The sequence below is a fragment of the Phoxinus phoxinus genome (assembly GCF_949152265.1).
Source record: "Phoxinus phoxinus genome assembly, chromosome: 7".
Taxonomy (NCBI): domain Eukaryota; kingdom Metazoa; phylum Chordata; class Actinopteri; order Cypriniformes; family Leuciscidae; genus Phoxinus; species Phoxinus phoxinus.
The window spans coordinates 15,940,046-15,953,625 of NC_136882.1; the positions used below are offsets into that span (position 1 = coordinate 15,940,046).

General features: G+C 37.6%; 1 protein-coding gene across 6 annotated transcripts in view; it reads left to right on the plus strand.

Annotated features, from left to right (window-relative positions):
* pard3bb (par-3 family cell polarity regulator beta b) overlaps window positions 1-13,580 on the plus strand; it is a 314,850-nt gene that overhangs the window by 57,576 nt on the left and 243,694 nt on the right. For 5 of the 6 annotated variants that reach the window (XM_079619492.1, XM_079619489.1, XM_079619490.1 and 2 more), the window contains one exon: window positions 9,349-9,532. In XM_079619492.1, the coding sequence (XP_079475618.1) occupies window positions 9,349-9,532 (184 nt within the window). Of the gene's footprint in view, window positions 1-7,950; window positions 8,107-9,348; window positions 9,533-13,580 lie in introns of those variants that run through there. The other variant, XM_079619493.1, reaches the window with a different exon arrangement.

A 13,580-nucleotide genomic window follows, 5' to 3' on the forward strand; every position in this document is an offset into this window, starting at 1 on the left:
CCGCGGTTCACACAGCGTGACAGTTTAGCCTAGACAAGCAAACATAAAGCTCACTTTCTGTGGGACTGTCCCAGGTATCCATCGTAAAATCATGTTGATTTTGCGAGAGCGTGTAATTCAAAGCCCTCCAAAATTGATCAATGTGGGTTGGGTTGGCTTGGGTGGGCTTGATGGACGTGTTTTCTTTGGCAGATAATAGAGCACAGTGTCAGTAAACATGATGGAGTCTGGTTGTGCTGGTTGAGTCTTACAAAGTTAAGATAAGAAGATTTCATAATAAACACATCCAAGTGATTTCCTGTCCTTCTTGAAATTATACCAAACATGCAGATAAACACACAGTTATTTTTCCATTATGATGAGAGTCTGAGTGTGTGATTTGTGAGAAGCGCACACACTTGAAAGCACACTCACATTAAGCTGGAACTCTATTGTTTTGATATATCTTGGGAAGGATCATTTAGTTTTAGACCACATTGGTATCGATTGTTAAGCCAACGAAACTTTGAAAATATATCTTTCCTCAAGTTTCTTATTTTTGTTTGCCTGGACATTAGAGCTGCATGATTTTGGATAGATTGAGTTACATTTTGTTTTAAATAGATATGCACAATTCTGAATAAATTGAGAATCATGATTTTTTGTTTAAAATGGAGATCACGATTCTCCCATGATTCTGAACTGACAAGCATAATAACATGTAATTTACTAGAGGTTCTGACAAAATATTAATTTCTGCAGTCAATAATTTGTATTATAAAAAAAAAAAAATTGGTTTGAATGAATGATTCAATGACTCACTCAAATGCTTTATTTGTTTCAATACAGGATGAGTCAGTGTTTTTGAACAAATCTCTTGAATGAATGATTCAATGACTAATACATTGAAAACATTGATTGTCTGAACAGTCATATCGGAATTCATGCAACTTTTATGTCACTCTAGAATAGATCAACATTTGTCACAAGTCTGCGCTGATGGGAGTCACTCCAAAGATTTTAAATACTGGTAGTTGTTGGGTCACAGTGAATAAGGAAGAGGGCAGCAAAGTTAGTCAGTGGATGGATGGTGAGCTGTTATACTCACAAGTATTACGGTGACAGCTGTCCGGCGATGTGTCTATCGCGGATACACGCATCGCGATACTGATGCTAAAATGATATATTGTGCAGTCTTATATTGTATATAGGCATTGATAGTTTAGAAGACAAAATATTAAAGAGATGTATTTTAGCTAGTTTAGTAATATTGTCTAGCAGGGTGTTGATTAGTTCAGCAGACGAAACATAAAAAATATATAGGCCTATTTTTTAATAAGTTCAATAGTTCAGCGGGTGAAGTTTAGTAATGTCTTGTACCTTATTTGACAATTTTGCAGAAGAAACATTGAAATTTAGGTAAAATGTTGTACTGTTTTATACCTGAGGCTAGGTGTCAATTGGTCAATATATATATATATATATATATATATATATATATATATATAAACAAAACAAAAAAAAGTTAAGTAATTTTTTGTACCATAGGCAGTTCAGCAAAAAAAGTTAAAAAAGTATTTCTGCAAGTTTCATGATGTCTAGTGATAGCTCTGTAAAATAAACTTTGAAAGTACGTCTTTTTGCAAGTTTCCAGAGGAAAAAACAAACAACAAAAACCTCGAGTTGTGAAAATCAGGCATGTTCTGACCTTAATACAGTAGGACATACTGTAGGGTCCATAGTCTCTTGCATCCCTATTTTTGTTCACTTCTAATTAATTTAAGCTTCTACTACATCAGAAGTGTACAATGTTATTGTTGCAAGTTGTTATAATTTGTCCTGAATCACTTTTACTTGTAAACTTCTCTCTTTTAAATTGATGCTACGAAAATTAGCCTAAACATGTTATCTTACTGGAAGGCAGGTGCGTTTATCTCAGTTAAGTACTTCCCTGTTCTTTTCTTTCCTTTTCTGTCTTGCTGGACCTCATTTGAATCAGATACTGGCTTCTTCAGTAATGAAGTAGTCACTCCCTGTGCTGACTCCACAAAAGCCCGGAGTGGCCTGATTCATGACTGCTTTATGCAAACTCTGACTGGCTCCATCCAGCAAACAGCAGAGCAGCATATTTGAGAGTCTGCACTAACCACCTGCATGACACTACATTTAGTTGATTAACATCCTATTGATTGGGAAGGGGATATGAATCAGCAATAACCAGTTTTGATTAGTAGGAGGATGAAGTGAACACACGTTTTATTGATGTTTGTGGGCGCAGGACATAGGCGAACTGCTTTCTCATAAATGGGAGTTTCTACGCCTAAGCCTTGAATGTTTTTTCTTTCTCATTTTAAAAGCATCTCATTTCTCTTTTTTCCCTCCTTCCAGCTCTTTTTGTGTTTCTCTTTTATCAAGTTCATGTTACACTCATACTCTCTGACTCTGTTCCAAACTTAGTGAGCTGCCTGTATACGTAGGCTGCATTTTAAGGCATTATAGATGCGATCCTGTCAAATGCTAAAAAAATGTAGGCAGCATGACTATTATAGATTTTAAGATGCTACCTTTTGGCTAACTTCTAAGTCAACATCACATGCAGTCTTTAGAGAGAATAAAATTCCAGAATGCAATCTGATGATTTTAGTGAAAAAATCCATCCAAGATGTCAACTGAAGTGATATAAATGCTGATCATAATACGTTCACTAGTGAGAAATCTTGATTGACTATTTTACCTATTATTTGTTTGTGTGTTATTTTGTTTTTAGCTTAGCAACATGCTAACACTAAGACTATGTGTGCTTTGCTTGAGCTCTATTTGTGTGACACTTCAAGCGTTCAAAATCAATCAAGACATTTGGTTACATTTAGTAACACTTTATTTTGATAGTCCACTTAAGACATTCTACGAACTATTCTATTCTAATAACATTCTACTAACTATTCTACGAACACACACTACGAGTTTCAAAACGATTAACTACAAAAAAACTACTTTCTTATGCAAATGCCACAATAAAAGTACATAGAATAAACAAGTAATAAGATCCTGATTGATGAGTGATCTTCCAGTTTCAGCTGTGCGCTCCAATTCTGTGGTTCATGGCAAATTAAGACCCGTCGATCTCAGCTATCAAACCAATCAAATCGGGCTGAAAAGCCTGAAAAGCACAGAATATTTCATTTGTATAGAACATGTTCTATTTTATTTATTTGTGCTATTGCTCATAATTCTGGTTATTTGTTCATATTGTATTACTCTTTACTTGTCTATAACATTATTTGAAATTTATACGAGTGGCTAATAGTTTTGTGTCATAACCGTATAAGGTTACATGGGTCAAAACAATAAAAGCAAAAACGGACTATTTTATCTTAATTATTTATTACTTTTTTTTTATGGTGTGGCCAGTGAGAATTATGGCATGGAAAGTGAACAATTAATCCACTGGCCCAAAATTCTTAGCATTGAGCCCTGAATACACAATACTATATAATGCATTGTACAATTCACATTAAAATTGTTCATCTATTGATTGAACCATCATGGGTGAATATTTACAGTTTAAATATTATATACAGGCATCCTCTATGCTCATATAGACACAGCCCACTTTAAAGCATATGTAGATAAGTCTTTCAGTATCAGTCAGTAACCGATTCGGTACCCATATAGTGTGGCTTTGATTACTACTTGTGTTTCAGAGCTGTCTCTGACACTCCACATTAATTAATTTGCTTGAATCCATTAGACGTGTCTGAACTTTCACGGCGGTGTCACTAGCGGACGCCTCAGCCTTCATGGAGGGAGGAAGCAGCCCACCATTTTCCTCTTCTCTCTCTCATTGTCTCCTTCCAACTAATAGAGTCAGTTTTGTTATTGTGCTTGACAGGTTCTGATTCCGCTGTCAGATGTAATTTGCCATCGATCTCGCACCTTTTACACACCTGTGCGAGTGTGCTCTCCTGTGTATACGTGTGCTGCTTTCTGTCCTTGTCCAAGTGCCTGTTGTGCCCGTGTGTCTGTAACCTCTTTGTGTCTGTCTCGGTTTAAAAACCGTCATATGGGTAATTAACGCTTCTAGACTGCTACAGAAATAACAGTCATCAGCGTTCAGACAGCGACTGTGCCACTCAAACTCCGCTGAATGAGATATCGATGTGCTCGCTGATAATCCATATTTAAACACTTACAGTTTGGGCTGGGAGTATGAACAGCTCTGTATATAAGTGAACTTTGTTGTTTAAATTATAGGGTGACAAGTAAAATGCTGTTGTCTGGTTTATTGTGAGGACTCATACTATCTAAGGATAGAGAGAAAGAGGTGGCTATTTACCCTGTCGAGCAGTTCCACTTGATAACAAACTATTGATCCAATTTTGGAGTCTGAACACTTCGGTATTGGTTTCCTGTGAAGCCCGAAGGTTGTGTAAGGGGTTTCTGATTCTTGCATGGTAAAGTGAACTCGACCAGGTCCAGTGGGCCCATGAGATTGGGTAATCGAGCTGATGGATTTAGCTCATTTGGTTAAAGTAAGTTTGGACACATTTGTTCTCCTTGTATAGAGGTAGTGCTGTGATTAAATAGCCAGGGTTCAAATAAGTGCAGTATTGAGTTGGCTCCTGCTGCAGGCCTGTTCCTCGGCCCACGTGTCTTAATTTCCTCAGGTTTGCTTAGAGTTCATCTAATTACACCTCAAGAAACAAGATGACTCTTGCTTTTTTCATTTCAGCCAATGTTTATTAGGACTATTAGCTATGTGGATTATATGTTTAAAGGTAAAACAACAGAGGCTGTGGCCTAGCATTTGTCACTTGTGCTCACTCTTGTAGAGCTGTGGTGTCTCTCTGTCTGTCTGATTTTTTTGTAAATTATTGAAATCAAGCAATATTGTATTTTTCAATTGTGCATGCTCATTTCTACATAAGATTACCTTGCTGTCAGTCTCAAAGAAGTAAAGTAATGTCGTCGACCATGTATCAGTACATCTCTGATACATACTGTAGCTCGATCCCTCCTTCAAAATAAGTCTAGACGTTTTTTCATCACTCAGTTTGTCGTCTGGCAGGTGGGAATCTTAACTCTGACTGCTTGTCAAAGTTCTGTAATTGCACACCTCTTCTTAGCAAGTTGCATGATTTGAGGTATCATTCATGTGTGTTGCACAAACCGTGTCGGCCTCTCTATCTTCACGTACTAATGGTGTGGCTGATGTTTCACATATATAGGTGTTTGTATTGCGGTGTTTATTTGAATGGTTTGCGTGTGTGTTTGGTGGTAGCGGTTGGTGGTGTTAAGATGAAACTGAATTGAATCCTGTCTCCTCTCATAGATGGGTGGCTCTTACACGTGTTTCCCCCTCGGACACCGGCCCAACCAGTTTTATTGGAGGGTCGACATTCTGCTAGCAATAAATGAGACATCACACAGAGCCAAATAAAGAGAGAGAGAGAGAGAGAGAGAGAGAGAGAGAGAGAGAAGGAAAGAGAAATATAAGCGTGACACCCCTTTGCGCGCTCTCTCTCTCTCTCTCTCTCTCTCTCTCTCTCTCTCTCTCTCTCTCTCTCTCTCTCTCTCTCTCTCTCTCTCTCTCTCTCTCTCTCTCTCTCTCTCTCTCTCTCTCTCTCTCTCTCTCTCTCTCTCTCTCTCTCTCTCTCTCTCTCTCTCTCTCTCTCTCTCTCTCTCTCTCTCTCTCTCTCTCTCTCTCTCTCTCTCTCTCTCTCTCTCTCTCTCTCTCTCTCTCCTCTCTCTCTCTCTCTCTCTCTCTCTCTCTCTCTCTCTCTCTCTCTCTCTCTCTCCTCCCAGGGTGAGCAGATTGATGACATTTCTAAGGCTCCATGCTCTCTCCTCCCTCTGGTACGAGGAAGTGTTTCTCTCCCCTCTGCCTCTGTGAATAAATCAAAACCCTTCCACACTGATCATGCCCCAGCCCTTCTGCAGCATGTGTGTGTGTGGAGAGGTTCTGGCCATGAAGATCTGTCAGGAATAGCGGTGGGTGTAATCAGAAATAAGGGTTTTGGTCTTGGGAAAGGAATGATAGCAATCAGTGATGGATGGACGGATGGGATGGATGGATGGATAGATGAAGATGTATTGGTTGAGTGGAGGTGAGGATTGCATTGAGTGTAATGCTAAGTGGCACATATAAGTTGGAAATGAGAGGTTCCTACTTGATAGCTCTGTTCCAAAAATCAGTGAGCTGCCTTACTGTCTGTTGCCTACATAGGCAGCATCCAAACTGAGGTTCAGTGTCAAGTGGGATTAATTCGGATCGCTGTATGTACAGGTAGCAAGCAGCTCAAAAATAGATTACTGCTCAACTCACAATTAATTTCAATAGTGTTTTTTTTAGCATGTCGCTAAGCTAACAGTGTGAAAGCCCAATTCCCAATGTAAAAGTCCAAACTATACTTTGTTTTTGTTTTTTGTGTGTATTCTAGCGTATGCGTACAGTCGAACCTGTAGCCTTTCAAAGTATACTCCATTTGATGGTGTGCGCGAACTCAGGCGGTCGACGCTCTAGGTTTCATCTTTGTCCAGTGCCTGCGCTGTTTTTCTCTATAAATTATGACTGATAAATGACTTATAAGTATACTTGGATGGGTTTAATTTCTCTATTGGCTTTCTATCTGTTCTTCCGCCATGTTTGGTTAAGTTTTTTTGCACAAAAAACATTGCATTGCAATTCAAGTGCAGTGTATTCTGGGATTGCCTTTTCTGTGAAGGACTTCCAAGCATAAATCCTACGGCAGGATTTATTTAAACTTCAGAAATTATTTTGAATGCAACATTTTATTTTATTTTGTTTTTTGAAAGAAGTCTCTTATGCATTTATCACTATATATTGTTAAATATTTTAACATTTTTAAATATCCGTTTTCTATTGGTGTATTATTTTAATATGTAATTTATTCCTGTGATGTAAAGCTGAATTTTCAGCATCATTACTCCAGTCTTCAGTGTCACATGATCCCTCAGAAATCATTGCTGATTTAGTGCTTGACAAACATGTCTTATTAGTATCAATGTTGAAAACAGTTGTACGGAGCCCTAAAGGGAAAAACATGTCATGGGAGGAAAAATATATATTTCAATGTTTTTGTGTTCCCTCACAAAACTGTTGCGTTCGCTCACAAAACTTTTGTGTTCTTTGCAAGCGACTGCAAAGTTTCTCGGGGGAACACGAAAGTTTTGCGAGGAAAGTTGGGAACACAGAAACATTGACAAATAATTTATGGAACACGACTCCCATGGGGCTCCTTTTTTGTGTAAACTTTGGAATCTTTGAAGAATTGAAAGTAAAAAAACTAAAAAATGTCAATTACAAATGTCTTTACTGACACTTTTGATCAATTTATTGCATCTTTGCTGAATAACAGTATTAATTGTTTTTAAACAAATTCTTATTGACTCCAAACTTTTGAATGGTACTGTACAGTATGTGGAATATTTCTTGTATTAATACTCTTATTACTACCATACTACTACTAATAATAATAATAAGAGGAACAAAATTAGGATCAATGGTTCTTTACGTTTCTGTGGCAGATAAGAACCTGATGCTATGAGTGACACAATGACCTGCACTATTTGTCTTTAATAAGCAAGGCAAATTACATCTAAAAATCCCATTGTCATAAGGATGGAGATAAATACTACATAATTATGCAAAATAATGAATACAAATGATGCAAAATACGGTTTCATAGAAATATTTTGTATCCTGGCTACAGCACTTTCTTATTTAAGTCATATACACACACTCTCACACCCACATTTTCCTGAATGTCACAGTGTGTATTGTTTATTTATAAGTTTACTCTCTTGCTGTCTCGTTCAGACAGGAAGCTTCTGGTTTTACCAGCAAACTCCTCTTTCTGTCTCTGACTGCATTCATTCACATACACACACATTGCACTACATGCACAGGCTCACATTCATGGAGGCCCCTAGAACAGCAGTGCAGCAGAAGTCTAATGCAATGTCAGTGAGATGCATGTATTTAACTGGCAGGCCTCGCACCCTCATAGTGAAGTGAATGGATATCATCGCTTACTGGGAATAACCTAATACACACTAGCCATGCTGGGCTTCTTAGATGTCCTCTATCGCGTCCTGATGCACAAGGTAATAAAGGCCAGTGTGTATTGTGTGATGTAAAATATATTGGGTACTATTTTGCTGCCTGAATATTAAAATAGTTTATTTTCACATATAGTACATTATTTTATTCTCTAAATGCACTCTGATTTATACTGTAAAACATCTTGCTGACACTCCACTACCTTTCAAAATTGTTGAGACTTTAAAAAAAAAGTTTTTTTAAATGTGTGTAACATTATTCTTACAAGACTGCAGTTATTTGTAAAAAAAGAAAATAAAAAAATTGTAATTTGAAATATTACAAATACAGAATTTTCAGCAGGCATTACGCCAGCCTATTCCCCCCCAATTATTAATGTTGAAAACAGTTCTGCTGCTTAATATATTTTTGGAAATCATGATCGTTTTTCTGGATTCTGTCATTAGTAGAAACTAAATTTCTAAAGATCAGCATTAATTTGAAATCTTTTGTAAGATTTTAAATATCTTTTCTATCGCTTTTGATCAATCGTATGCCTTTCTGAATAAAAGTCTGGCATTATGTACAGATTGCGGTGTGGTCAGTCAGTTTTACATTATCTGTGTCTGCAGTAAGCAAAATATTGTTTAATTTAATGTAGCTAATTTCAGAAATGTTGTGTACAGCCTTTGCTATATCTAGAGCTTAGCTATCTTGCTATTTTAGAACAGGAACTGTCTGGTTTATAATGTCTGTCTATTTTCTCATGATCCATTTTTTTCTTGTTTTTTTTCTTGTATATGCAACAGTGCCGGCTCACTTTTTGAGCGGCCTTGGTTCCAGAACTATTTTTCCCATTCATTTTTAAAGTCTTTGTTAAAGAGTTGTAAGCCATGAACCAATTCAACCGGCTACAAGGTGAATCACAACATTATAAACTTTGATTTGATGCAAAAGGGTTTTTGAAAATCGAAAAAAAGACAAAGGGTACAAGACAAAAAGATACAAACCCATGAAGCATTACAAATGACGTAATTGAACTAAAACCGATAGAGAAATATAAAACTATTGATTTATACAGTATGCATGTACATGGTTATTTAAAAAAAGTTTAAATGTGTATTGATCATGTAAGCATATACCGTCGATTAACAAAATTCGAGCTCATATAAATGTTCCTGTGGAAAATGAATGGGATTTTTACATCTGAAACCTGACAGTAGCACTCTATTCCACTATAATTGTGTCTTTCTGTGTATATATTGACTGTATCTGCTCTGAATTTTACTTTGCTGTGTGTCCCGCAGCTGATCGCAGTGTACGAGGAACAAGAGGCCCAGCAGAGGGGCGCCATGAGTCCTGGGAATGGAACAAGGACAAGTAGCAGCCTAACGGGACAGTCCAGCCCAGAACCCTACGACTCTGAACTCGCATGCTTCCAGCCAATCAAAGGAGGAGAAATTGAAGTCAACTCCTCTGCCCTCAAGTCCAGTATGTATGCAATAAAACGATCCAAGTACAGTCTGTAAAAAATGAAAAAAAGTAATGTATTTCCATTAGAAAAACAGAGCTGTGATCAAACATATGCGCTTCTTAGTTAATGGTGAATGAAATAATAGACTGCCACTATGAAAGATGATATTATATGGCATAATCGGGCCCTGGTTAAAGCTTGAAATGCTCTGACTCACTCATGTAGCTATGAACAAATGAAAGTGTTCTCTCTGCATTACAGCACTTGCTCATATTGAAGTATCACTTTTAATACACAAGTTCACCTCAACCAACCTCTGTGTCTCATATCTTTAAAATGTAATAAAACCTGCCTGAAGAATTTCACCAGCAGACAGAAAACAGTTGCTGCTGAGAAGTTGAGAAAAAGAGACACTTTTATTTTTTATTTTAATTCAGACATTTTTTCAATTAGTTTTGGACAAAGACATTTTCTCTCATTTCGGACGGGTCTGGAATACTTCAGTCGTTTCGGTTCTGTAGTACTACACCTCGGGGAACCATGTGTCATCTGGGCTGGTTTCACCTCTGTCTGATGTCACGCACACCTCCAATATAGAAAACGCGCACCTATTTCTTCTAAATGTCAGAGTGTGTGTATGATTTAGAACATGTTTACACTCTGAAATTAAATCCTTGGTAAAATAAGCCGGGGAATCGTGTGCATGTATGTTCGTATGTGTGAGCGTTTTTGTGCCTCCTTGTAAATCTGCCCCTTTGTGTTTTAAGTTTCATTGTAAACGTAGACACGGGGCTCGCAAAGTTCAGCGTACTGGAAAAGCGGCTTTTTATTTCGCGATCCAGGCATTCCTGGGAAGTGCTCGAGTTTCCTCGTCTCTACTTCAAGGTGGAGGTGTCAGTTGACTGACTGATCTTTTCCTCTTTCATTCTCCACGGCTGTAAATATGCCGTTTGTCACGTCGACAGGGTCTGACACACGTCTGTATCTGGATCATTTGTTAAAAAGAGAGATCACACGTGCCTCTGTATATGCAGACATGATGTTAGAGTGGGGAGAGAAAGTGGTAGGAGAGTGTTTGAAATTGTAACTCAAAAGAGATGTTCACACACACTGTGTGAACATGAACCGGTCCGTGCGCTCTGTCTAGCAGAATCCAGGGGTCTCAAGGAGTTCTTACATCTGATATTAACATGTGTTTTTGATAGAATGCTGTAGCGATGGTGTATTTTTGTTGCCTCGCACTGAATTCAGCATCACCTGGTTCCCTTGACAAAATAGGATTAATACAATAGGATTTTTCAACCGGCTTTTGTATTATTGCAGAACAAAACTGTGGCCAACAAAGGTTTATTCTTACAAATTTGTTCATCATGATAATCTTTACAAATTACCGGTAATGCAAATTTAATGAATTTTGTAGACTAAATGCGCTAAATACTCTTGGCTAGGCTATAAACGAACTACAACACGGTCACATGGCTTCATTGTGACCACCATTAATCTTCCAACAACTCTTTCAGTCTATGTTTTAAAAAATTTTTTCTGAAAGTTTGAGTTAGAGCGTGATCATAAACTCAAAAAGGCTGTGAAAGCGACTAGTGATTCGATAAGTTGAGTTTACCTGTCCCAGACAACCTCGGTTGTCCCATTTAGCCACTTGTTAGCATCCACTTATTTCAAAACAAGTACCGTAAAAGCTTTATTACTGCTGTATTTTATGTTGTTGAAAAACACGTAAAAATATCCTGAGCTTGTGTTCACCACAGACCTTATTTTAGGTATTTGTTAAAAAATCCATTTAACAAACCCATTGACCTCAGTGCTTGTTTTTGGGTTTTGGCCTACAAAAAAGACATCATCCCTGCAGCACTGCACTTAACCCCGAATCGTCGTTCTAAACACTGCTTTTAACCTGGGTAAAGGAACGTTTCACACTTGTAATTTAGAAGCAGGGTTAGCACAGATTTCGCGGTGTTAACCTCGCATGGCGGTGCCAAACGTGTGCAGTGTAAAAAGATGCAGTGTTAGTATGTTATTAGATGCTTAGCAACCGACAACCAATAGCATGCTTCATATTCACGTGCTTTGAACAGTTACAGAAACGCAGCACGCTATTTAAACAATAGTTTCAGTGTTTGAGGAGAAAAATGTCAAATGGTGACAGAAAACATGACGATTGGAGGGAAGAAGAGAACATTTCATTCTAACCTTTATGTCCATTCAGGATATTATAGTCGGCAACATGAGGAAGCGCAATGCTAGATCCTTTATCCTTTAAACATATTGTGTGCAGTGCAGCATTCATCCAATCCGTGACACCGATTTCACAAATCTACAAATAAGGACGTTAACCCAGGGTTTAGGAATGAACAGTGTGAAACTGTAGTTTATGAATACCCAGGATTAATTTTTAACCGCATGTTAATTATGAGCAGTGAAATGTGAAGGAAGATAACCCAGTATTCTGTTTACCAGGGTTTGGAATAACCCAGGATTAACTATTTCAAGTGTGAAACTCCCTTATGATTGTCTATATTAAAAAGTGTTATTAAAAGGTATGAATGCACCCAAGATGCATTGCGATCGAATCACTGGACGTGTGGTCAGGGACTGATTTGGCACACATTCGACAAAGACTATAACAAACAATCTGCCTTCGCGATCTGTGGTTGCACAATATTCTGCACACACCTCAAAAATGTAACTGAATGAAATGAAACTCATGATCCCTGCAAAGATGTATCATTAAGAAACCACCTTCCAAATCAATGAGACGCACACCCTGGTATTTCCCCAAATACCTAGCGTATGGCCTGACCCGCCTCTCTAAGTGGATTATTCCTGCAATCCAAATGAATGCTCAGCACTCAGCCATCCATGAACACAGGAAGTGCACACATCTTCACAATCCAATCAGCCACCTTTCATTTAGTTATATGATGACCTGGGAAATCCCTGTTACCAGAGCAGCTCTCTAATGCTATTTTATGCTCTATAGGTTTGTTTTATTACCCCAATTAATTCACAAAGCAGAAAGACAAAAAAAATCTATTTCAGCATTTTGAATGCATTGTTCATCGTCCGGGCAGAGCAGAATTTGATGTAGAGTTCCCAAATCGTATGCAAGTATGTCAACACCGCTGCTTTTAGCTAGCTTTCATGTGTAGTTGCATGCATTGCAAAGCACTTTAGAAGAGTTAAAACATATAAGGACAGATTGCTTTCTTAGCATTGCCACATGGGGCATTATATTGGGCATTTGTTTAAAGATTTATGGCCAGTTATACGATCGTTTTTGTCTTCGCCTCCGGACTACTCTGTCATCGTGGAGCGATAGTTTGGAGACAATCCAGCTGAGCAAATTAAAGCTGGTTAAACTTGTAGATATGTTTATAGATATACATTTAAACCATTTTGTAATTTGAATTAAATATAATTACAAAAAAAGCATTTAATATGTATATATTGTACAGCTCAAAATTGTAGGGTCAATAAGATTTTGAAATATATATTTAAAGGGATAGTTCACTTTAAAATGAAAATTCTGTCATCATTGACGTTTCAAACCTGTGTGAATGTCTTTCTTCTGCTGAACACAAAGGAAGATATTTTGTCAGTAACCAAACAGTTAACTGGTCCCATTGACTTCCATGGTAGGGAAAATAAAATACTATGGCAGTCAATGGGACCAGTTAACTGTTTGGTTACTGACATTCTTCAAAATATCTTCCTTTGTGTTCAGCAGAAGAAAGACATTCATACAGGTTTGAAACAACTTGAGGATGAGTAAATGATGACAGCATTTTATTTTTAAAGTTAACTATCCCTTTAAGCGCTCAAGCGCATGCATAAAGTTTGCCGCAGTGCACAGGCAAAAGTAATCATTATAAATGTGTCGGAGAAAAAAACAGAACGGAGACAGTCTAATTAGAAAATATAAGCAATTTCATTTGTTGCTTATATTTTGTGCCTCGCTGTATGTACAGAGGGACCATGTTCGCATCTGCACTTGTGTGCATGTATAGAGTATGTCTCTGTCCTTAGAGAAAAGGGTAATGTGTCATG